Source organism: Gossypium arboreum, chromosome 10 (genome assembly GCF_025698485.1).
Source record: "Gossypium arboreum isolate Shixiya-1 chromosome 10, ASM2569848v2, whole genome shotgun sequence".
Lineage (NCBI taxonomy): Eukaryota > Viridiplantae > Streptophyta > Magnoliopsida > Malvales > Malvaceae > Gossypium > Gossypium arboreum.
Genome location: NC_069079.1, coordinates 112,238,522 through 112,264,269, shown reverse-complemented (window position 1 = coordinate 112,264,269; position 25,748 = coordinate 112,238,522). Strand labels below are relative to the sequence as shown.

At 30.8% G+C, this 25,748-nt stretch overlaps 2 protein-coding genes and 1 non-coding gene across 7 annotated transcripts; 2 read left to right on the top strand and 1 right to left on the bottom strand.

The window, feature by feature from the left end:
* The first annotated feature begins 950 nt into the window (after positions 1–950).
* Positions 951–7,039, top strand: LOC108486959 (calmodulin-binding transcription activator 2-like). 5 transcript variants are annotated; one of them, XM_053019896.1, is made up of 13 exons: positions 986–1,381; positions 1,474–1,525; positions 1,726–1,845; positions 2,033–2,148; positions 2,679–2,767; positions 2,994–3,039; positions 3,265–3,541; positions 3,716–4,008; positions 4,341–4,703; positions 4,791–5,449; positions 5,696–6,269; positions 6,442–6,750; positions 6,834–7,039. In XM_053019896.1, the coding sequence occupies exons 2-13, from the start codon at positions 1,516–1,518 to the stop codon at positions 6,888–6,890; spliced, it is 2,913 nt and encodes a 970-aa protein (XP_052875856.1). In that variant the 5' UTR covers positions 986–1,381; positions 1,474–1,515; the 3' UTR covers positions 6,891–7,039. The 5 variants fall into 5 exon arrangements, with proteins under 5 accessions (XP_017646617.1, XP_052875856.1, XP_052875855.1 ...); XM_017791128.2 differs by lacking the exon at positions 1,474–1,525 and having other exon boundaries at positions 951–1,381; XM_053019895.1 differs by having other exon boundaries at positions 986–1,525.
* A 537-nt stretch (positions 7,040–7,576) lies between these two features.
* On the top strand, positions 7,577–7,648 carry TRNAG-UCC (transfer RNA glycine (anticodon UCC)). The gene has a single exon. It is a non-coding gene; the product is annotated as a tRNA-Gly (tRNA).
* Positions 7,649–7,656: 8 nt separating this feature from the next.
* Positions 7,657–9,042, bottom strand: LOC108488386 (1-Cys peroxiredoxin). Its single transcript, XM_017792663.2, has 4 exons — positions 8,849–9,042; positions 8,600–8,748; positions 8,337–8,483; positions 7,657–8,026 (listed from the first exon to the last, which is right to left on the bottom strand). Exons 1-4 carry the CDS (start codon positions 8,964–8,966, stop codon positions 7,781–7,783), a joined length of 660 nt encoding a protein of 219 aa, XP_017648152.1. The 5' UTR covers positions 8,967–9,042; the 3' UTR covers positions 7,657–7,780.
* Positions 9,043–25,748: the final 16,706 nt, after the last annotated feature.

The following is a 25,748-nucleotide window of genomic DNA, read 5'->3' as shown; positions in this document are numbered from 1 at the left end:
CTTTTGAAAAATAAAATGTCCAAATATACATTTAAATAATATTTAAATTAGTTAATATTATTATATTTTAGTAAAAATATAAAAAATTATTATAACTTGTCGTTAATATTTTAATATATGAAATATAAATTTTAAATATTTTAAGCAATAAATATTAATTATTTATAAAATTTAATTAGAATATATAAACTATATTTTAAATATTTAAATATAACATTAAATATTTGTAATTAGTATTTTAAAAATATTTTTTATTTTTAATTAATAATTTTAACACATTTGTAATTAAGCATCAAGAAAAAAAAAGAAAGTATTATGTTATTGGATGGGTGAAAAGTAATTAAGCACTAAAAGTGTTTTTGGGAGAGGAAAAACTAAAAATTTTATCTTCTCCTTTTCAAAAATACTTTTGAAAAACACTTCTGAAAAACTAAAAATTCCAGCTAAAAGCAATTTGTTTAGCACAACTTTTCTTCTAAAAGTGTTTTTAGAGGCAGAAGTATTTTTTTTAAGCACCGCAAAACAGACCCTTAGTCTATATATTATTAAAAGTAATCAAATAAATCCAAATTATAATGAAATTAATATTTATGGTACAAAAATATCTTGAAAAATATTTTTTAATTGCAGTTCAATTTTAGACTAAAAATTTTATTTATAAAACCATAATTAAATATTAAAGTATATCTTTTAACATAATAAATATTAGCTTTATTTTAATTCAAATTATTTATCGCTCACCGGTTAGTGACCTCAAAATCGGATAATCATTTCTTAAGGCTTAATTTAGGTACGCTTTTCAAAAATACTTTTTCCATCAATTTTATTCCAAAAAATAATTTATTGAAAAATATTTTTATTTCTAAAAACTGTGTGAGACTAAGAAGTACTTTTCTAAATTAGGCCTAAATTCATGATAATATATCAGTATTGTTGTATATTCGTTAGGAATAATTTATTGATTTAAATGATTATTTGTTAACAAATATAATGGAACATGTTGACTGACAATCCTCTTTTACGCTTTTTGTCAACTGTGGCATTCACGCGCTTCTCTTCCGCTTCCTCTTGTTATTTTGATTCTTTCTTTCCCGTGTTTCCATTTCTGCCATCTTCATTGAACACAAGGCATCTCCATTTGTCGATTTATTGTTGAAATTTATGTCGTTTCTTTGTTTTTGTTAATAAAACAATCCCCTTTCGGCTTTGGGTTGTTGTTGAATTCTCTTGAAGAACCCTTCTTTTCCTTTGCTTTCTTGGTTCTTTGGCAATGGTATACCTGAGGAGAGGTTGGGCGATGAAATCTGGTTTTATTTGGAGACTTTTGTTCGCTGATCAATAATGGCTCAAGGCAGAAGATATCTCCCCAGTCAGCAATTAGGTCCCTCTTTTTCTTTTTCCCAGTTTCTCTATCAAAATATGTGTCTTACAATGCCATCTTAATCATTCAATTTCCTTCTTTTTCCCCTAAAGAAAGCTTCTTTTGACTGAAACAAAACCGACTTGCCTGACTTTATGGAATTTGGTTAGTAAAAGGCTGAAGGAATCATCATAATCTATGTTATTTGTGCTTTACATGCTTCTTTTTTCTTTTTTCTTTTTTAAACTTCTCTGCTATTTCTTTATTTCCTTCAATTGGTTGTCTGTAGTTTCTACTAATTCATTCATTCCGATTTAAGTGACTGTTTTGCATGTTTTAAATACTTAATAATTTGTTTGTGGCAGACCTTCAACAGATATTGCAGGAAGCACAACATCGTTGGCTTCGTCCTGTTGAAGTTTGTGAAATACTTGGCAACTACACCAAGTTTCGTTTATCAGACAAGCCACCTTCTAGGCCTTCAGGTAAGGCCTTCACTAGCTTTGTTTAGCCCCACATGTTCTGCTACATTTGTTTCTATGCTTTGTGTAATTTTAGTTTAGTCTTTTCATCAACGTGCAAAGTTATGTCTTGTTAAAGTACTGCCATTTTTTCATGAACTTTGTGATGCCACATGCAAGTAGTGACCAAAAAGTGAAAACTTGTTTTCAGCTGGATCTTTGTACCTGTTTGACCGGAAAACAATTCGGTACTTTCGTAAAGATGGTCACGATTGGAGGAAAAAGAAGGATGGAAAAACTGTCAGAGAAGCTCATGAAAAGTTGAAGGTAACTTTTTTTTCTTTTCCATGATTGGTCCTAAGTGATGCAACTAGAATGTGAAAGGCTATATGGTTCACTTTCGCTGGACCATCTAAGATGTTACCATTTGGTTGCATGCGCTATGACAGAAACTAAATGAATGTGAAGAATGGAAAGAAAAAATTGGATATTCTAATTCCTATCCAAAAAATTGGATATTCTAATTCCTATTCATAACTCTAACCTTTTAACTTATGAATAAAAATTCCCCTAAAGTCACCTCTGTTAAGTGTTAGCCGTTGATAAGTAGATGATCTTTTACAAGCTCCAACTCTTTAACATTATATTATGGTATTAAGAGGTAAGCAGTTTCTATGAAAAACCTAATTCCTTAAAAGTTGATCAAATCGAGCCTTCACATCCCTGAGCCCATATTCTTTTATTGAGCACATTAATTTCTAAGGGCATCTATTATATCAAACTTGATTTCCGTATATTTCCATAAAACTTGTTCGTGTAACTTTTTAAGTGACTTGCTTTCTAATGGACTTTTGTAGATTGGAAGTGTGGATGTTCTTCACTGTTACTATGCACATGGTCAGTTTAATGAGAATTTTCAGCGACGTTGCTACTGGATGCTTGATGGGTAACCGGTTTTCTGACTATATTCACCAAAATAGTTTTTCTGGAATTGTTATTGGATTCTCTTGTTATGTTCCGTTCATGTTCTCTTTTTTTGTAGCTCTTGTAGAGGGTAGCATTATTTCGATTTATTCCTTTAAAATATATATTTTAGTAACCCTTCTTTTGCAGTAATTACTTCCTCTGGTATTCAATGTTTTAAATATTCGTTGTTATCATTCTCTTTTCAGGCAGTTCGAGCATATTGTTTTTGTTCATTACAGAGAAGTAAAAGAGGTATCCACATACCCTCTCTCTGTCTTCTTAGGAATTAAGTTAAGATAAAGACTTTGCAAAGAATTCTTGTCCTTGTCCACGAGAAATGCTCTTTAGGTTGCAAATATCTTGGAGTGTCTGTGTTTTAACTCGTGAATTTGAACTGTTATTGGTTTGATTCTTTTTTTTATTTATTTACATGTGACAATTTATTATTATATAATATGATGGATCCCTTCTCTGCAGGGGTACAGGTCTGGAATCTCCTGTTTACTAGTGGACCCAGGATCACAGAGTGAAAGCCTGCAAACTGGTTTAGCTCCTTCCCTAACACATGAAAATTCACCTGCTGCTACTATTCAGGTATCTCCCACATCAACCAGCAAAATTGGTTGGAATGGGAAAACATCATCTTCCAAATTTGAGGATGTTGACTCTGGGGATGATCCAAGTGCCGTTGCTCCTGACCAACCTATATATGGTTCCAAGTCTTGTACTGCTTCAGTGGAGCCTGAAGTTGCTGGTAAGGTCAATTCCACATTGGAGCCCATGATATGTCGTTATCAACTTTAAAATAATAATTAAGCTTGAAATAGAAAGTAATAATCAAGCACCCTAAAACACAGGTCTTTAGTACTTTATTTTAGCAATCTTTAAAATCATGTAAAATCTTTGCTGATCACCCACCATTTTTCAGGTTTTCCAGAATCAGGGAGGAATCCTCCTGGTTCATGGCTTGGAGAATCTAATTTTAATCACAACACTGTATCTGGGTCATCTTTCTGGCCTGGCAGCCATCACTTGGCCACCAATAACATTAGCATGCTAGATCATAAGCTCTATGTTGAACAGCCTACGACATCTGACTTTATAACTAAGGAAGCACAGGTGAGACTGCATGATGTCTCAGATGCTGTAACATGTGGAGATAAGTTAATCAACGATGGAGATGTCCAAGCAGTTGGAGAATATCCGGAGAAACTAACCCAGGTCTGTTATGCTGAGTATATAGGACATCTGCATTATAGCATTGGGTCTTAGAACTTAGACCTATGTATGACAAATGCTTTAGAGGAGTATGCAATTTGTGCTTGGAGTTGTATAGCATGTAAATGCAAATCATGCCTTTTGTAACTTTTTGCAGCTTCAGTTTTGAAGTTAACACAAATGTCAAGTATAATACTGTTCTTCTGTGTCTATTAACATAAGCCATCATCTTATCAGCTATGATATTGAGATGATGTCTAGAATCAATCCAATTTCCCTTGTATGTTTTTCCAGGCATGTTGAAAATTTATCAATTGATAGTTGACCTCCTGCAGGAGCTACAATCTCAGAATTATTCTGGTTTTGAAAAGGTAGTCTCCACTTCCATGCAAAACGAGAAGGAACCCAAAGGCATTGGTAAAAATTATGATGAACCAGGAGAGCTGAAAAAACTTGATAGCTTTGGAAGATGGATGGATAAAGAAATTGGTGGAGATTGTGATGATTCCTTGATGGCTTCTGACTCTGCCAATTATTGGAGTACACTTAACACTGAGACTGATGACAAGGAAGTGTCCAGTTTATCATGCCATATGCAGTTGGATATTGATTCCTTGGGTCCTTCTCTTTCTCAGGAACAGTTATTTAGCATTGTTGATTTCTCACCTGACTGGGCATATTCAGGTGTTGGAACAAAGGTACAGAAATATGATATGCATGTTTTGTGAAAGCATCATTTGTTTTCAGGAAATCATATTTATCCGTGAATGCTTTTTATGTTTTAGGTTTTACTTGTCGGAAATTTCTTGAAAAACAAGGAGCTTCCTATTGCTGCCAAATGGGGCTGTATGTTTGGTGAAATTGAAGTTTCTGCTGAGGTTTTGACTAACAATGTTATCCGTTGTCAAGTTCCTTCTCATGTGCCTGGACGTGTTCCATTTTATATCACCTGCAGCAACAGATTGGCGTGCAGTGAGGTAAGAGAGTTTGAATATCGTGAAAAGCCATCTGGATTTTCATTTATTACAGCTGTTAAATGTACAGCACAAGAGGAAATGCACTTGCAAGTTTGTTTGGCAAAATTGTTACATACTGGCTCAGGGAGAAAGTGGTTGGATTGTTCTGTTGAGGAGTGTGATAAATGTAAGCTGAAAAGTAGCATATGTTCGATGGGTGTAGCAAGTGCAAATGATTGTATACAATCTAAAGAGGGTTTGATTCTGAATTTGCTAAAGCAAAAACTTTCTCAGTGGCTGATACACAAAGTCCATGAAGATGGCAAAGGTCCACTTATTCTGGATGACAAAGGTCAAGGAGTTATACATTTGGCTGCTTCTCTTGGTTATGAGTGGGCAATGAACCCTATAGTTGCTGCAGGCATAAGTCCTAATTTTAGAGATGCAAAAGGTAGAACGGCGCTTCACTGGGCATCATATTTTGGAAGGTCAAGACTTGTGCAATAACTTTCATATATCTAATTCATGTTATATATCCCTGTATATTCAATTACATATATAATCAGGATAAGGGCATCATATTTTGGAAGGTCAAGACTTGTGCAATATCTTTCACATAAATAATTCATGTTATATATCCCTGTATATTCAATTACATATATAATCAGGATAAAGCAAATAATGGTTTTGGTGGCTTTGTATTGATTGTCATTTTTTTAATACCCTTTCTCCAGAGAAGAAGCTGTCATTGCACTTATTAAGCTAGGTGCTTCTCCTGGTGCTGTTGATGATCCTACACCAAGTTTCCCTGGTGGAAGAACGGCTGCTGACTTGGCATCAAGTAGAGGGCACAAAGGAATAGCAGGATACCTGGCTGAAGCTGATTTGACCACCCATCTTTCTTCATTGACCGTTAACCAAAATGTGGTAGGCAATGATGCAACTACACCTGCACAAGAGGCCATTGGGACTTCTTCTGAAGTTGCTCCATCTAATGGGACATTAGATGACAATTGCTCATTGAAAGGGTCCCTTGCTGCTGTTAGAAAATCAGTTCATGCAGCTGCTCTGATCCAAGCTGCTTTTCGCGCTCGCTCAGCCCATTTAAGACAATTAACTAAAGGCAATGATGATATGTTTGAAATATCACTTGAACTAGGTATTCTTGGGTCTTTGAACAGGCTTCAGAAGACTAGTCATTTTGGAGACTATTTGCACACTGCAGCTTCAAAGATCCAACAGAAGTATCGTGGCTGGAAAGGAAGGAAGGAATTTTTGAAGATACGAAATCGGATTGTGAAAATTCAGGTACTTCACATCAACCTTTTCTTTTTCATATTAGGTAGGGTTATGGAAAGTTTCAAGAAATATTCTTTTACTCAGTGAGGTTGTTACTGATGTCTCTTGAGTAAGTTTTCCAAGCTGCTTTTTGTGTTTTCCTTTCTTTTGGTAAGTTCATTCTGGTTATCCTTAATTTCAGGCCCATGTGAGGGGACATCAAGTTCGCAAACAATACAAAAAGCTTGTTTGGTCTGTCGGTTTAGTTGAAAAGATAATCTTACGATGGAGGCGTAAAGGTGCTGGTCTACGAGGATTTCGGGTGCAAACTGCAACTGATAAGACAGTAGCAGGGATCAAGATAGAAGACGAATACGAATTTTTACAAGTTGGTCAACAACAAAAAGTTGATGGGATTGAGAAAGCTCTAGCAAGAGTGAAGTCCATGGCTCGTGATCAAGAAGCGTGCGAGCAGTACATGAGGCTAACTACAAAATTTGGGGAATCAAAGGTAAATTTTCAGCTTTTGGTGTAATAAAATATGGAAGGGTTTGAAGTTTGACTGTATTTGTTATAATGGTGAACACTGAACAGAATAGTGACAGAGGAAGCAGTGATAGCAGCAATGCGATTGTCAAGTCGAAGAGATAGCATAGAGTTAGCATTAGCATTTGCATAGCATAGGCATAGCTACTCTTGGTCTATATAGATGGGAATTGTCAATTACGGATCTTACTTTTAACTAAAGCAAAGTGTATCAGGATTTTTCTTTTATTAAAAAGAAAGTATTTCTACTCGAATACCGGATTAGTTCCCCCCAAAATCTTTTATTGTCCCATTTTTCCATTTTATATTTTCTTCCCAACAAGCCAATTCAACAGATGTAAAGATTGTAGTGACATTTCTGTTGCAATGACATAAGTTGGATATGAAAAATACAAACAAGAAAAGGAGCAAGGACAATTAATTAACCATTGTTCTATACGGCCACAAGTGGCTAGAAAAAAGAACAGTCGAGCATTTTCTGGTATCGGGCTCCAAATGGGTTGTTCTATTTCAATGGATTAGTAAAAGAACTGAAAAATGCAGAGTGCAGTGCTACGAAGTGCAAAGATGAGTTGACGTTTTGGTGAAGGCTGCATATCTTATGTATATATATGATAAGCCATGTTAAAAATTGGGGGTAGGTTTGTGTTGAAGGATGGTTCACTATTTTTAAAGCAGAGAGCTTGATCGTTATTGTTACATTTTCGCTTATTAATTTCATTATCGGTTAAATTTTTAATCAAGATTTTAATTATTTAATAATAATTTTGAAGTCTTAATTCCGTCAACAAGCGTTTGTAGTCCAACGGTTAGGATAATTGCCTTCCAAGCAATAGACCCGGGTTCGACTCCCGGCAAACGCAGTGAAAAATTTAATTTTATCCAAGTACAACTTTTTTATTATTATTTAACCGAAATTGCAAGCGGTGCTTACATGGTAAAACTTGAAAGACAAGAGTTGGAGTGCAAAAGTTCTTAACCATGACATATGTAATTCAGACGTTAGTGAAGCGCAGGTAATCCTTCCCTGATGGAAGGTTTTTGGTCTCAAAACCTCGAGGGAACATTTTTTTGGCTTCCTCGTTGGGCACCGATGGCGAAATCACTACCGGCTCCCCTTGTTTCCAGTTCGCCGGTGTCGCCACTTTGTACTGCGATGTCTTCTGCAGTGAGTCCACTGCCCGCATCACTTCATCCATGTTTCGCCCTGTGGTTGCTGGATACAGAAAGCTCAGCTTTATCTACATCAACACCACCATTATTTATTTGGATTAATTTTATTATAAGTCCTGAAACTATAATTAAAAATTCTAATTTGGTCCTCAAATGAAGATGTATAATCCACATATTTTAAAAATATGTGGCAACAAATTTGTAACATTTAAAATTTAAACTGACAGTTAATTGGACGAAACCCTTACGATTAATAAAATATTGATACTTTCAGAAAAATTAGAATGTTTTGAAATTAAGACCAATTCAAAACGAAAACCAGACCAAGTTAGGGACCTTCGATGTAATTGACCATATGTAGTTTGAAGATGACTTCACCTTGTTATCAGAGCCCACGATATGCAGAGCTCTGGATGGGAGCTCGCTCCCTGAAGAGTCTCTTTCATTTGGGTCCACCATGTTAAGTTGCTTAATGATCTCTCTCCTGGGATCTGCCACGATTGGGTATGCCACCTTGCACCCAGGCTGCCATGCCAGCAATAAACAAACAAACAAACAAACAAACAAACAGCGGCCATTTTTACAACCTTCTTACACTTCCTAACTTCAAATTAAAAATAAATAAATAAAGAAAAGGTTACCGTGTAGGCTTCAACATCTTTGATCCACTCCTTGTGTGACTGCACATCGTCGCAAGAGAAACCTAGAAGCTTAATCCCTCGTTTTTCAAACTCAGGCAGGTAAGCCGCCATCTTCCCCAGTTCCGTTGTACACACAGGAGTGAAATCAGCTGCATGCAAAAAAAAAAAAAAAAACCCATAAATTAATGAAATGAAATTTCAAGACAAATACAAAAATAAAAAAGAAGAAGCATATATAGGTGGAGTTACAAGGATGAGAGAAAATGATGGTCCACCCATTGTTGAAGTAGTCATGAAGGTTGAATGTTCCGTGGGTGGTTTCAACTTCAAGGTTGGGCACTGTGTCTCCAATGGTGAGGCCTGGCATTTTTCTTTTTTAGACAAAATGAAGACTGCTGCAACTGTTGGTGTGGAAAGTGGGAGGAGGAAAATGAATATTTATAGAAAGTCAAGGGCTGCTGCATGAAGATTACGTGGCGACAGTGTATACACCCTATTGAAATTCACTTCATTGTCCTTCTCCCACGTCTGCTTTTCTTTTTCTGTCTTTTAAAGTTTTTTGTTTTCATTATCATTTGTTGACAAGTCGGATATATTTTATTTATATTTGTACTATTTCTCTTTTGGGTTAAAACTAAATACAGATATTATTATTTCACTTCAATGGCTCGGTACATTCATCTTGCAAAATTTGTCCCACAGAGACGATGTCAAAGTTTGAAAGGAATCATGGACCCAATTTTTTATTTTTTAAAAAAAATTTCCTACTGTTAGTTTAAATAAAATATATTTTCGTTGATTTAATGTAATTAATTTTACATTGAGATTAATTTTAAAATTATATATTAATTTTGATTTAAGATATAATTATATATATGAATTTTAATTGTAGTTTAAATATATACTTAAAATTTTAATGTTAATTTAATTATATACATTTAAAGAAATAAATATATCAATTTATTTTTATATTGAATAAATATAATTATTTATATATGCAATATATAAACATAAAATAATATTATATTAATAATTATGTTAATAATTTATATGAATTGGATCAAATAACAATTTTATATATAAAATTACACATTAAACTATAATTTATATATAATTTTATGATTTAATCCTTTTACATTTGGTTTTGATCAATTCAACCCTTTAATAAATCAAAATATTAATTTTTTATACCAATTGAAATTTTCGATTTATATTGATCTAATTCTATCCAATTTTAAATGTATTGGCCTAAATAATACGCAACGATTGATGCATTAACAAAGTTGAAGAGAAAAACTAAAAAAAATTTTGGGTCAGGCATTTTTTTTTTCACATTAGGATTTGAGGTTTTTTTTCAAGTTAAGTATTAAATTTGGTAATTATTCTCGTATTAGGATATAGACTTGACAACTTTTTCTATATTGAGGCCTGTATTTTTTTGGTCAAAGTTAAGTTTTAAAATTAGCAATTATTTTCACATTTGGGCTTGAAGTTAACTATTGTTCCTACATTAAGACTTGAACTTTAGGATTTTTAAAAACTAACTTAGATAATAATAATAAAAAGTTGAAGTCCTAACATGGGAACATTTGTCAAGTTCAGGACTTAATTTGGAAAAAAAGTTTAAATCTCAATGTGGAAACAATTGTCAAGTTCAAGACTTAACTTGGATAAAATAAACTCAAGCCTCAATTTGAGAAAACTTGCTAAATTTAAGTCCCAAAATTGTGATTTAACCATATATTATTATCATTTAAACTTTAAAGATAAAAAAGTAACACATAATTTAAAAATGGAAAAAATTATATAATTGATGAGTATATTTTATATTTGTGAATAATGAAATTTTATTTATGAAATTGATTGATAAATATTTAAATTTTATTTAATTTCATTTATCATATATTTGTAAATATTTTATATATATTAAATATTTAAAAAGTATATTTAAATTTTAAACACTTTAAACAAACCAATACTATTACGTTTTAGTTTTAGTAAAAAAAAAAAAATTACGTATCCTAGCATGCTATTGATTTCCTTAGTTTGACTTCTTAATTTTTATTTTTTTATTTTTACTATCTTAAAGTATAGATGTAGGGCTAAATTTGTCAAATATGCAGTTTTTCTTTTTTCAAAATATGCCTGTATTTTTTTTAAAAAAAATTAAGGAAATAGGTTAATTTTTTAGAGGGTGTGTGAAAACGCGTCCAACTATCCTCTCAGTTGGCAGGAAAGGGCGCCCAACTGGGCGCATTGGATCATTTATCCTATATGCGCAAATCAAAATTAGGTGGATATTTATTCGGTGTAGCTGATAAACTTAAAAAAATTGAATGAAAAATTGATGAAACCCATTCAGGAATAAGAAAATGACATATGTGATTTGGATTGAATCCCAATGAAAAAAATCAATGAAAAGTTTGTGATAAGTTTAGCGAAAATTTTCTATATTATAGATTATAGGAAAATGGACCAAAACTTATCTTTTTTTAATTTAATTTTGAATTTCATTTTATTTAAAAAAATATAAGAAAAAGCCCCTTCGTTAGAAATTAGAAGTTATAAAAGGCATACTAGAAAATTTTCAAATTTTCAACGGTCAAATTTCAAATTTGACCAACAGTAAAATTATAAATGGCCTAATGGTAACTTTTTTCCTATATAAACCCAAGCCATTTTCCATTGTTTTCACTCAAATCCAATTCTCTTATGATTATTCCAAATTTTCTAATAAATTTCTATAAAAATATTCTAGTTTCTATAAAATATTCTAGTTTTACTTTATTATTTCCTAAATTATTCATTTTAATTAATTTCTCACTAATGACAAGTTCTCTTATTCGTTTCGACGACAAGTAGGGGTGTTTAAACGATTAACCAAACCGAACTAGTATTAATCGAATTAACAGAACTTTTTAATCCTTTAAACGTTAATCAACCGAAATATTTCGGTTAATTCGGTCAGTTAATCGAAATTTATATGTTTATGTTTTTTTAGTTAAAAACAAGTATAAAACATATCAAAAAAAATTAAATTGATAATGTTCATTTGACCGAATTATCCGAAGTAAAACTACGTATAATTTGTATTATTAATTATTAAGTTTGGTTAATTCGATTAATTACCTGATTTCGAACCAAATTAATTGATAATTGAACTTCCAAAAAATCAATAACCGAACTCCGACCAAATTAGATCGGTGCGGTTAGTTAATTTAGTTTGAACCGAAATTTGAACACCTCTAATAACAATCACATTTTCAACGCACAATTAGCAATGATAAGGAATTTTTTTTTTTTTATTAATTGTAATTAAGTTACTTTTAAAGTTTTTAAATTTTTAAATTTATAATTTATTTTTATTGATTTAAATAGGTTGATGATCGAGTTTTGGAGAGGTTCATATACAATCTACCAAAGAGCGCATCAAATACAATTCATCTTCATCTGCAATATGCGGGATTCTTAGATGCATCCCATATGCTCAGGGGCTGTAAATTGGATTCCACACTTATCAGCGCATTGGTGGAAAGATGGAGACTCGAGATACACATATTCTATCTTCCATGCGGTGATTGTACGATCACAGTGGAGGACATGATTTTACAACTGGGCTTATCGATGGATAGACGAGTCGCTACGGGGCGAGTTATCATTGCCGGTAAGGAGGACCTTTGCAACAAACTATTAGGGAAGGTGTTGAACAAGTTTCAAAGTGGCCGAATAGAGATCAAATGGTTGGAAGATAACTTTGGTGAACTTGATGAGTACATGATTGCCCTTGAAAAAGAACAATACGCCTGAGCATTCATCCTAAGGTTAATCGGAAGCCTTCTAATGCCCGATAAATCTCAAATTTTGGTACACATAAGGTGACTGCTATATTTGGTCGACTTCAAATTGTGTTCAACTCAATTGGGGATCAGTCTTGTTGGCCACGTAGTAACGAGAGTTGTGTCGGGTGACAGAACTGGATAAGATATCAATCGGTGGTTGCCTACTCCTGCTGCAGTCATTGGCGTGGTGGCGGTTACCATTTTTACTTCCCTAAGTCGATATACCTTATACATTCCCACTAGCGACAGGGTAAAATTCATTTGATAATAATATAGTTATCATAGTAAATGTTTTATATATATATATGTTTGAATTAACATATTGTTTGAATAGGTGGAACTTTAGGCCGAGTTATGTGGAACTATCGAAACAGCTCAAAGATATCCAACTACTATTAGATCAATGCTCGGAAGCCGAGGTTAGTTATTGAATTTCCCAAACATATAATAATTACGTAATGATTTGAAATTTAAAATTTAAAAATTTTATTGTGTACTACAATTTGAATGGATGTCATACGCCAATCTGACAATCGTAGAATGCATCCCACTAGAAAATTTGGCCAATTGAAATATGTGGGACGTCATTGGTAGTTTACACAATGATGAAGATGCACAAATCTGATTGAGTGATGCAGCAATATGGATGGAGACAAAATATTTCGCTGCCACTGCAAGACATTAAAGCACTGCACAAGCTTGATTTGCGGAAGAAAACCGATGAAGATTGACGGGAATTCCACAAGGAATATCGACATTTGGAAACGTAGGAACGATTTCATACCTATGTGTAAACCTTTTTTCACACCGAAAATAGAGACTTCTACGGAGCACATGCTATGGTTTAGACTTCACGGGAAGCCATATCTACTGTTGGTAGAGGCAAAGAGTAGGAAAATTCGTCCGAAGAGGCTATGACGACTGCCCTAGAATCCTAGGTTCAGAGCACATGGTGTGACAGGTTCGTCATCTGCTTCAACCCAACAAGGGGCACCGACGTCTACACCACATCCCAGTGAAATTTCCTTTATATTTTCTTAATCTTTTCACTAACCCTATGTATTTTACACAAGCACCCCACTATGCACCACCGCAACACCCTGCATCTACACCTCCTCTAGGTGTGTTTTTGGCGGCACCTCCATCCCCAACATATTACGCCCTAATGATGACATCGATGCCAACACCAATATCAATGTATCCACCAATAACAACGATTTCAAGATATTATCCGCAACTGGCTTTTGCAACATCGTACACTTATCCTCCGGTAGTGTCGCAAACACCTCCTGCGTTATTGTTTTATCAAGGTGGCTCTTATTCACAACCACCTTCTTGTAGAATAGAGAAGACACGATGGGAGGCTAGGATGACACCACACTCAACCACGGAGGAAGGAGATGAAGATGAAGAGGGAGTTACGAGTTCAAGTTTTTTGGATACCCAGAGATAATACTTTAAAAATACCATACATAAGTTTGAGGGCATAATCACAAGGAAAAGTTTAAGGACTTCTTGATATAATCAGCTTATTATTTTTCCCCATCTCCACCAAAGGCGGTGTCTTTAACCTCAGTCTTATCCGAAATCCGAGGTTGAGTTTGAGGCAAGATGACTCTCAGAAGGGGAACAATTGTGATAGTGGAGTAAAGGTGAAGCTCTTTTCGGTGTGACAACATTTGTCATTATTAAAAAACGCATTAATAACTACAACCATTGTCGTGCCAACTTGAGTTTTACCTCTACTTTGTTGAAACATCCACTCTCCCCCTGAGAGTCCTCTTGCATCCAACTCAGTCTCAGGCTTTATATAAGAAGAAAGGTTAAAGATACTGTCTTTTGTAGAGATGTAAGAAAAAAATTATGTTGATTACACTAGAAAGCCCCTTTATTTTTTTCTATGATTATGACCTCAATCTTATATATGGTGTTTATAAGCCACCATGTTCGGGTATCCAAAAAGCTTGAACTCATAACTGCATAACGACTGGCAACTGGCTCCGAGTTATACTCTAACTCGTGACCGTCTAATGACCGTCAACTAAGACCTTTACAGACATTTCAACTTGTGACCATATAAAGCATCACCACCATGAAACCTGATTTCCATAAGACGAGCTTCTAAGTTAATGGTCCCATCCTGACATGCCATATGAAATATGTGTGTCTTCGAACGTTATTGCATCCGTAGCAACTCAAACCTACCTTTAAGCTTTCGAAATATCTACCTCAAATCCCAAAAATGTAAAAAACCTTGAACCATAAAAAGCCCTAAACTCGTAAAAACCCCTAAAACCTATAAAACATAAATATTCAAAACCGTATAAACTAAAACCTTTAAACCTAACACCCCAACTTTAAAAATACATAAACCTTAAAATCATAACTTTTCAAATACCTAACCATAAAAAACCCTAAAGGAAAAAATCGACCAAGGAGAAAGAAACTGGATGCGTTTTCCTGCCAACTAAGAGGAAAACGTGTCCAACTAGGCGTGCTTTCCTGCCAACTATGCAAAAAATACGTCTAACTAGACTATGGGTGAGCAAAATTCAATTCGATTCGATTCAAAAAACTCGATAAAAAAATTCAAATTTTGAATTAAATAGTTCGAGTTATTTGAGTTAATCAAGTTATTTGGATCAACTCGAATAAAAAATTAAATTTTTTGGTTTAACTCGAATATGAATTACACAATTCGAGTTATTTGAAAGTCTAAATAAGAAAAGGCAAAACTACGTCGTTTTGATAAATGTTTATTTTTTCAAAGTTAAAAGTCAAAACCATTAATTTAAAAGGCAAAATTATGTCATTTTGATAAATATTTACTCATTAAGTTAAAACGCAAAATCATTATATTGTTTATGTAGTTAAATAATCTTGTACTTCATTTACTAGTTAAATAATCGGTACATGTAAATGCAATATAATAGGATTCGTTAACTCGACTCAACTTAACACGAAATTTTTTTACTCGATTCGATTCGATTCGAAAAAATTCAAATTAAGTTTGGTTGCTAAAATAGGATTCGTCAACTCGACTAACTCGAAATTTTTTGACTCGATTCCACTCAACTCGACCGAATACTCACCCCTAAACTGGACGTGTTTTCACACACTCTCTCCAAAATCGATCTATTTCCCTAATTTAAAAAATGGCCTATTTTAATTATTTTTTTTAGCAATTTTGGCTAATTTAGCCTAGATATTTTGATGTTTATCCCATCAATATTTTTTTTTTCTCATTAGTGAATTATTTAGTTTCAAATTATAAATTTAGTAATACTTTTGGTATTTTTATAGGGATTTTTGTTTAGAGATCATTTTTAATATTAATTTAAGTCTTTTCATATTATTATTTTTATCAATAAAGTACCTCTAATTATATTAATTATTAAATTTTGATATAAACTCTATTGCTATCCATAAAGTTTTAAGTTTTAAGTTAAAGGAGATAATATGTGTTTTAATATATTTAAATTTACATCCTTTTGATTGTCTTATTGTTGGTGTTAATTGAACTAAGTTATTATTAAATAATTTATATATAATTTAATTCTTTTTGTTAGATTTAATCAATTGACACGAAGGTATTGATTTTTATTAAAACTTTTATGTATAATGTTTTTCATTTCAACTAAATTTTATACTTTTAAAAATATTTTTTATTTTTAAAGATAATTTTTAAATTTTAAAATAAATTAAATTATAACTTGACATTTATGTGGCAATCCACATGTATGTCATGTCATCAAAGTTAAAAATATTAATTTTTCATAAAAAATAAAAAATAAATAAAAAGCTAAAATGTCTCTCTCTTTATTTTTCTTTTCTTTTGTAAAGTTAGAAAACTAAAAAGTCATCATGCCAAAAAAAGTGCTATTAAGAGTTAAAAGGTCGATTTTAAATATGATATCGAAAAAGTAAAAAATAAATTAGGTGAAATTATATTCAAATTTATTAATATTTCGATAGATAAAATAAAATTCAAATAATTAATATAAATTATTGTAAAATTTTGATTTGAATATATAAGTCATATTTTTCATATTAAAATCACATATAAATATAACCTTTACAAATTAATGAAAATCATAGTTGATGGAATCATTGATTTAAATTCAAAGTATCCATTTTTAAAATATATATTTAAAAATTAAGTAATGATATGACACAATATTAAAATGTCATGTTATCACATGAATTAAAATTGAAAAAATTATTAAATTCTAAAACTAATAAAAATTTAAAAAAACAAATTTAAGGATAAATATTACATTATCTTATAAATAAATCATTTTTTGTCTATGTATTATGTCTTTCATTTTTATCTTCTTGTAACACTGATCGAAAGTAGTATAACGTGACCATTGGAATTAGACTGACCTCTAGACAAGGACATAGATAGGGGGCTGGCAAGGGCAAGACCCTCCTAAAATGGAAATTTTTTATTTTGGTTCTTTAAAATTTTAAAATTTTAAATTAGTAAAGGTAAAAATATATTTTAGCATTTCTAAAAATTATAAAATTTGATTTAACCTTTTAAAATTATAAAGATATATACTATTAAAATGATAAAATTATATTTTTTACTATTATAAAATTACAATTTAATTTTGACTATTATAACTTCACCCAGCTATCGATAAAATTTCTCCTCTCTTATTTATTTTCAATTATTCTTAATCTTATATGTTTTGAATGTCTAATCTATGGGTGGATGGCACAAAGATTTCATAACATTTCCTCATCTTAAAATAATTTTTTTAATGTCAATATGTTTTCCAATTTGTTTCGAGGATATTCTCAATTTGAAAGATAATATCTGTGAATCTTTTAGAAATTAAAAAATCATATCATGCATGTGATTTTCTTTTATAACATTGTGTATAAAAAGTATCATTCAACTTTTACATGGCTGAGAATAATCAACCATAAATATTATTTTTATAAAGTATATTTTCTATATATTTTAAGTAATAATCTATAACATATATAAAATCACTGAGTTATGCAAAACTCGATTAATTTTTTTATTAATTATCAATAAAAGTAATAATTTTAAATCCACTAGATTAAGGAGGATGATTATTTGGATTAACTAATGACATGTTTTTTTTTTATATCATTATAAAATAATGGTAAGTTTGCACCTTTAATCTCTCTACTATGCTCACATTTGAGATTTAATTTTTATATTTTAATTTGACATAATTTGATCGTATATTTTTACAATGACATTAGCTAGTCCACATAATTAACATCTTTAATTATTATGATTAAAATGATGACGTGAATTTCTCTTAAAAATACCTTTTAACACAAATAAATATATTTCTTGCATGAAGTTGGGATTGAATTAAGAGTATCAACTGTTTTGACTTACTAATGATAATATGTAAATGAACTAAACCATATCAAATTGAAGTATAAATACTAAATCTTACATATGAACATAGATAGAGGACCATAATCATAATTTGATCTAAAGGAATCCATGTTTAACATAATCATTTGTCATTCAATTTAATAAAAAATTGACATTTAAAAAAGATTATTTTTAATTTAGGAAAACTAATCCTCAATGTCATTAAACTATTAGCAAATTTACGTTCTGACCACTCAACTTCAAAAAATTACAAAATGATCAATAAAATATTCAAAAGTTTCCAATTAAGTCATTTGGTTGTTAAAATGGTTGTTGTATGACCTTCTCTATTCACACTTCCTACACCAATTGAAAGCTCTCATTTCATTTCTTTTATATAGTTCATTTTTTTTTTCATAAAATAGCTTTTAACATTAAGAATCTGCAACCAAAATCAAACAACTTTTTTTTTTCTGATCTTCGACATTGATCGTCAGATCAACTTGGATTTAATGTATATTTTTCTACTCATCGATGGGTACTGATCCATCGTACTAATCGTCAAATCTTCGCTTGGAGCTCGTTAATCAAACTTAAAAAAGAAAGAACCTTAACAACAATAACTTAAATAAAAAAAATTAATAGGAAAACTTTCAAAGAGTTCAATAACTATTTTGTGACTTGAAGTTAAATAATCAAAATGTATTTACTAATAGTTTAATAACCTTGAGTGATGTAACAAAAAAGGAGATCCAAACTAATGATTTACAAAACCAAACAATTAAGTTTTTATAATAAACATTTGTGTAAGAGCTTAAAAGAAAATGGTGTAAGTTAAGCTGTTAATAATATCTCCACTCAGTTATTTTATCTTTATCCATCGAATCGTGAATTTTAGTCTGTGGGCAGATGGTACAAAGATTTCGTAACATTTTCTCATCTTATAATAATTTTTTAATGCCACTATGATTTTTCCAATTTTATAGATTACTTTTAAAGACAATATTGTAAATTTCTTTTTTTTTTAGAAAAAACTCATACACGATAATTGACTTATTTTAAAAAACAATATTAGAAAATTCAAACATATTTGAACTTTTACATGGATTAGAATAATCAACCAAAATGTGTTATTTTATTTTAATAAGCCTAAATTGACCGGCTTGAGTAAGGTGTTTTCTTTTTAAATTTTATATCAATTTTATTATTTATATTTGGGATTTGGGATTATCTCTCTCAATAATATTATTTTCAAGACTCAAACATGCATTCTTTATTTGAAAATATAATGTATTTTACCATTATACCTAACACTTAAACTTGATAGCACTTTCTATCACAAATATTGTTTACAAGATTTAATCCACGATTTAACACTTAAAATATACTTATTTTCTCACTTTGGTATCAAAATACTCATTTCCTCTATTATAGGTTTTGGTCCACCAATAACTATTGGGTAAAGTAGTAAGAAACATTGCATTCCCAAGAGTAGAACACGAATCTTAGAGACAACATTGTTGAGAAGAGTAGTCATAAACCCCGAATATAGATCTTAAAACAAACTATGGAGGATAATAAATAAATAAATTTTGGTCCAATTTTATAATACCTAGTTAAAAAAAAATGTTAGGCAATAAAAATACGGCACATGACAATCTTGTATCAAACATTTTAGGACACCCTGCAGAACAAGATCGCAAGTTTGTCAGTCTCCTTTGTCCAAGCTCATTTTAGGGGTGAAAGAATTTATATATATTTATATTTTAAAATAGTTTTGTATATTTTAAATTTCAAAATAATAATATAAAAAGTTGTTTTGAGGTTGTTTTGCTGGAAATCAGTTTATAAAAACATAAAAACACCAAAAACATCCAAGAAGCTAATACTAAATGATAAGGACGGGTGTGGAATAGGATTGTAAGTTTGTCCAAGTTACAGATTTGAGTTAGGGCTCTAGACAATCGAAAAAAAAAATTAAAGTTCGACTCAACCTGAAACACAAACAATCCAAGGATAGCAACAAAATCAAGTAATAAAAGAACAAGAAAACCGAATTAAAAATTAAGGTTCTTGAAAGAAACTAAACTAGTCAAGGAAACATTTGTTCTTAATGAATTTTAAACGAAATAAGGCTGCCAATTAAGTGAAAACAAAGAATTTGAACAAATTTGAAGAATAAAGACTAAAATAAAATGAAATTAAAAGAACATATCAAAAACAAGGTTTGGCAAGCCAAGAACAATCAAGAACCCAGTATTTGAAGTGATTTGGTCATCCTTGATAAAAAAGAAGTTGTCGAATTGAGATATAAACAAAAGAAGCAAAACAAATTAGAAATTGAATGAAAATAATTGAAAAAAGAAACCAACAAATGAAGGTAGGGTCGACCAAAATGAGTCCAAGAATGAGTAGAATAAGATTTCTTGGAAGAAAAGAAATCATTCTTGAACTCAAAAGAAGCCTCCAATTAGATCTGAAATGAAAATAACAAAAGCAATTTAGTAGAATGAAGAATTAAGCCAAAAGCAAATTGTTTTGTAACAAAAGATTTCAAACAACAAGAAAAGCAAAGAAATCCTATTTTTAGATGATTCTTAATGAGAGAAAATAGGAGAACACCCCTCTTGATTGAAAGAAGACCTATAATTAAGTAAAATCAAATATTAAATTCAAAGTAACAAGAACAAAATAGAAAAACAAATAAAAGAAAAAAGAGTGATGGAAAAGATGAAGATGGCATGTGGAAATTCCTAACGAGCCTTGGAAACAAGATGAATGCACAACCCCCTTCAAAAGGCTCTAATTTCCCCTCCAAGAAAAATTCTTTGACAAGAAAATGCTTGAAGATGATTCACACAAACTAAAAAGATTATTAAAACTCTTCTAAAAAAAACTTAAAAGAGAAATTCTTCAAAAAAAAACTTAAAAAAAATTCTTCAAAAGAAAACTCAAAGAGGATTTTATTAACTCAAAGTGAATAATGAATGAATGAATAAGTAGGGGCGACGCGCTACTTATAGCCTCTCAACCCCTAACTAATCTCTTAAACTTAAGTAATACGATAAGTATACCAACTAAGTATGACAACTCATCAACTAACTAATTAACTAACTAATTAACATGAAAAGATGTCTAAATGTGGAAATATGATAGGGCATTTGTCCAAGGGTCTAAATGGGCTTATTGAGCCAAATTTTTACACACCGATCCACTTATTAAATAAAATTGGATAGAAAAATTAAAATGTTGACAAATTAGACTTGTAACAATCTGATTTTCAGTGATGCCGGAAAAGGTGATTTTAAAATCCCATTTTCATAAACTGGGTCCATAAATATTAAATATGAATATTTATGGGGTTGGTATAAAATTATATTAAAGTTTGGTCCAATAATTTTGTTGAATTAATAGTTAATTTAGGTGTTGGAACTAAATTGTAAAAGTCCAATCTCTATAGGTTTTTAATTGGCCAAAAGCTTAAGGACTTAAATTGCAATTAGCCAAAGGCACAAAATGGAAATTAAACCATTTTGGAATATGTTAGTGGATGATGATGGTTTATGCACTAAAATGTGATTAGTAATTAATTAAGTTAATAAAATAAGGTTAATAAAATCCTAATTACACTATATATATAATAAGTTAGTGGAAAGCATGAAAGCCATTACTTCATCTTCTCCTTGTCATAGCTTGAAGAAGAAAATCTAAAGAAAAAGTTCAAACATTCGGTTCTTCAATTGGTAAGCAAATTAAGTCATTTTCTTGTTTTTTTTGGGGGAGGGGTCAAGAAAGTTTGATTTAACTAGCCTATATGCCAATTTGTAGAACTGTTAAAATTTTTGAAAGTTGCCATTGTTGATTTGTTGAAGAATTTCATATTAAATTGATAGATTTTAAGTTTAGATTATTAAAAAGGACTAGATTGTAAAGTTTAATTGTTAGTTTTGTGCATTGGGACTAAAGTGAATAAAATGTGAAATTGTATCAAACAAATTGGTTTAATAAATTCTATCTTTATCATTAATGTCTATTTTATAATGTCCTCACTGGTTTTTGTATGCAAAGAAAAATGAAAGCAAATATTAGTTCATTGATTATCTAATGTTTAACTAATACTAAGTTGCATTATGTGGTCAGATCATAATGCGAGAAAACAACTTGTGTTAGTATAGTTAATCAAAATTGAGCAAGCCGATAAAAAGACTATTATATCATCTATCGAGTCCAATTGGAGAGTTACCTTATCTTGGGTATCGGAGCGAAGACTCCCAAAAGATAGAGCCATAGATGTGACTGATTGGACTAGTGGTACATTGGACAAGGCCCAAGTAAAATAAATTCTAGATCCGTTTATGGATTCTTTTTTCACTTGTGGCATTCATGATGTGGCTTACCTAATCCAAAGTAAATGACAGGCTATATGCACATGACTCATATAATTTGATGTATTAAAACCTTGAGTTCAATTGGTAATAGAGCTAGAAGTTGGTACGTTAGGTATACGACTTTTGCATGAAATAATTCACTTACAATAGTGAAATTCATAGTCTAATAAAAGATAAATGATATTCTTTCATTGTCGTTATATGATATATGGAAAACTAATGTGATTACAGTTCATTTGTCATAAGACGAATGACTTAATTACTATTTGCTAGTAATTAACTTTTCATGAAGAAATATGTAATGAATACCATTAGATAAACTAAAATCATATCGGGAGAACATATTTTATCCCAAAAAGATTGAGGATGTCCTATGAGTGTAACACACATATGACAAGGCCATTAGACAAGCACTTGATATAATAGCTTTCATAATGGTATATAATGAGGAGAGCTCAGTCATGGTACTTTAGTGGAATGGCTCCATGGCTAAATAATTTTGTAATTAATGGACGAAGAGTTGAAACTTAATTACTAATTATTTGAGCCCTAATTATATATGTCCAATTGGTCCTCACTAGCTCGGCATAACCTTGATGGTTTGCAATAGAATCGATGATATGAAAATGTGAAATAACAAACTAGAAAAATAGACCACATGTATCACTATCTACAGTGAATGTGTTTTCTAATTATGAATAAGAGATTACTTGGAATTAAATTAATTTATTTGAGAAAATAATTAAATAATAGAAGTTCAAGTGGAAATTAAATTAATCAGGTCATCATAGTTTTGTGAGAACAAGATTAATTAAATTAATTTACCCATAAATTATGGTATGATAAAATCGTCATGATTCTAAAGGAATTAGAATTGGGTTAATAAAATAAATTTATTAGTTTAATTAATTAATTAAATTGAATAAATAATATTTTGAGTATAGGGAATGTAACGACCCGATTTCCAGCAATGTCAAAAAAGACGATTTCAAGACCTCATTCTCGTAAATCGAATCTTAAATATTTAATAGAGATATTTATGGAGTTATTTTATTGATGAATTGAAATTTGGTTAAGTGATTTAACCAAAATTATGAGAAATTATGGCTCAAAGACTAAATTGTAAAAAATTAATTGTTATAGATTTTTAATTGGATTAAGGCTTGGGGAGTTAAAGAGCAATTAATCAAAGGTCCAAAATAAAAATTAGATCATATTTAAATAAGGATTAGTGGACAATATTATGACATTGGTTTAATTAAATTAAATAAGATTAATCATAATTAACATATGATTAATTAAAGTTAATTTAATCTTAATCCAACAAGATAGGAAGCTCAATGCCATTTTCAAACTTTGAAGCTTTTGGTCCTTAAATTCAAGTCCTTAGCCATTGTTCTTTGATTTATATATATATATATATATATATATATATATATATATATATTATCTTGGAAGCTTAATTAAGCTAAACCAAGGATCAATTTTATCAATTGGTGAAGTTTTGATGAGACTCTATTGTTGAGAATTGAATTATTTAGGTGTTAAATTGATAGAAAATATGCTTAATTTAAGAAAAGAACTAAATTGTAAAGTTTAATTGATAGTTTTGCACATTAGGGAGCAAATTGAATAAAATATAATTTTTTTATGAAATTTTGGTAGTGAAGAAAATATAATGTCCCTAATGAATATATATGAAATCATATTTTAATACGAAGGTCTAGATCGAAAGTTATGTTTGTCCCGAGTTTATGGGCTAAATTGAATAAATTGAAAAATATGTATGACTTTGTAATTGATTATGATTTGAATTGGAATTTAATGTGGTGTATTTTTGGATTATTATTCATAGCTAAAAACAGCATAGGGCTATCAAGAGGGAAAGGAAAGGCTAGAACTACTACGAGTAACTCAATTCTTCAATTTGTATTTCAATGATTCGAATCACTTTAATTGTTGCATTTTTATATTTTTTTGTATGGAATGATATTGTGGTGAGTTGAAAATGGTTAATTGAATTGAATTGGTATGATTATTATTGATTATCGAGATAGATGACTAAATTGAATAGAATTGAAAATAGTGTAACTTGATGAATTTATGAAATTGGCTTTGAATTGGTTTGAATCATGTTATGTTATGTAATGAAATGATGAATTGGTTGATGAATTAAAAATGATGAAATGTAATGTAATTTGAGCTATATGATGAATTGGATAATTGGTTACTCTATTGATCGTTTAGGTAGAGTTGGATATAATTGGCATGCTATAAGATAGATTAAGTACGGATTACTTCGGCTATATGTCAATGAGCACTGGGCACATTTTCCTTCGGACATTTCGATGAGTGCAAGGCACGACTTTTATTTCAATTATACCGATGAGTGTTGAGCGCAATCTGTTTACTTCGAACATTCCGATGAGGCACTGGGTGCCAAATTGGCATGTTGGTTGAGATCCGTGTATCTATTTTAGTCTGAGTCATGTTAATAGAGTATATAATGTATTAATTGGTTTATTGGTATTTGATTAAATGTTAAAAATTGTAATACAAGTACTTATTTACAATATTTGAATATTGATAGCATGTGAAAGAGCATGCTAATTGGTTAAATGAGCCTGAAGGCCGATATGGAAAGATAATGGTTGAATTGTTTTCGATTCAGAAATTATATGTAAACTTTATTGAATGCATAAAAGTGAAAGAATTGTGAATGTAAATCAAATCGGTGTAGTATGTTCATTTAGTTGTTAATTAAGACAATATGCTTAGTTGAATCAATTGGCATAACTAGTGTATTTTTTACATTTGCAAATTGTTGTATGATTTGAAGATTTGCATAATTTGTATGTGAATTAGTTAATATTTTCATTTGAAATTAGTTATATCCAATTGATTTAGATTTTGTATTATAATGATTTGAATCGTGGAAATACCATTAAGCTCTATTGCTCAACTAACCGCTATCGAGCGTGCGTGTAAAAATAATTGATTTTATATAAAAAAAGCTATTTTAAGGAGCAATTTTAACTGCAAGCGTACAGTTTCGGTTGTAATATTTATAATTCCGATGGAACACGAAGTATTTCAAGGGGTCAAACCCAAAGGAGTCAGCGATTTAATGATTTCTATTCAATCAAGCATGCAAGAAAGGAGTCTAGCTAGCTACTCACTAATGTCTATTGTCGAAACCAATTTTTGAAAAGGGGTTGACTTTGGTTTTGAAAACGAAAATTAAAACGGGAGTCGCCACCGACCTTTATTAGGTGTGATCAGATGACCTTTGTTCTAATAAAGCATTTTAGTTTACTAAAACGGTGTTTTTGGTCTACGAAACTCGAGAGAATGGGTTCAGGAGTCGGTTACGTGCAAGGAAGGATTAGCACTCTCGTCACGCCCAAAATTGGTACCAAATTGATTAGTTGGTGTCTTAATGTCGAAAGTTAAAAATCGAGAATGGATTTAAAATACGATTCTTTTTATTAACGTCAATTTTAAAAATGCTTGAGTTAGCTCAAAACGATTATTAAAGATTTCCTCGTCTCGAG

Coding starts and splice junctions, on each gene's coding strand:
- LOC108486959 (XM_017791128.2), top strand. CDS start 1,342: ATGGCTCAAGGCAGAAGATATCTCCCCAGTCAGCAATTAG. Junction 1,846..2,032: donor GCCACCTTCTAGGCCTTCAG/GTAAGGCCTTCA, acceptor ACTTGTTTTCAG/CTGGATCTTTGTACCTGTTT. Junction 3,040..3,264: donor ATTACAGAGAAGTAAAAGAG/GTATCCACATAC, acceptor CCTTCTCTGCAG/GGGTACAGGTCTGGAATCTC.
- LOC108488386 (XM_017792663.2), bottom strand. CDS start 8,966: ATGCCAGGCCTCACCATTGGAGACACAGTGCCCAACCTTGAAGTTGAA. Junction 8,749..8,848: donor CATCATTTTCTCTCATCCTT/GTAACTCCACCT, acceptor TTTTGCATGCAG/CTGATTTCACTCCTGTGTGT. Junction 8,027..8,336: donor TCGTGGGCTCTGATAACAAG/GTGAAGTCATCT, acceptor GTGTTGATGTAG/ATAAAGCTGAGCTTTCTGTA.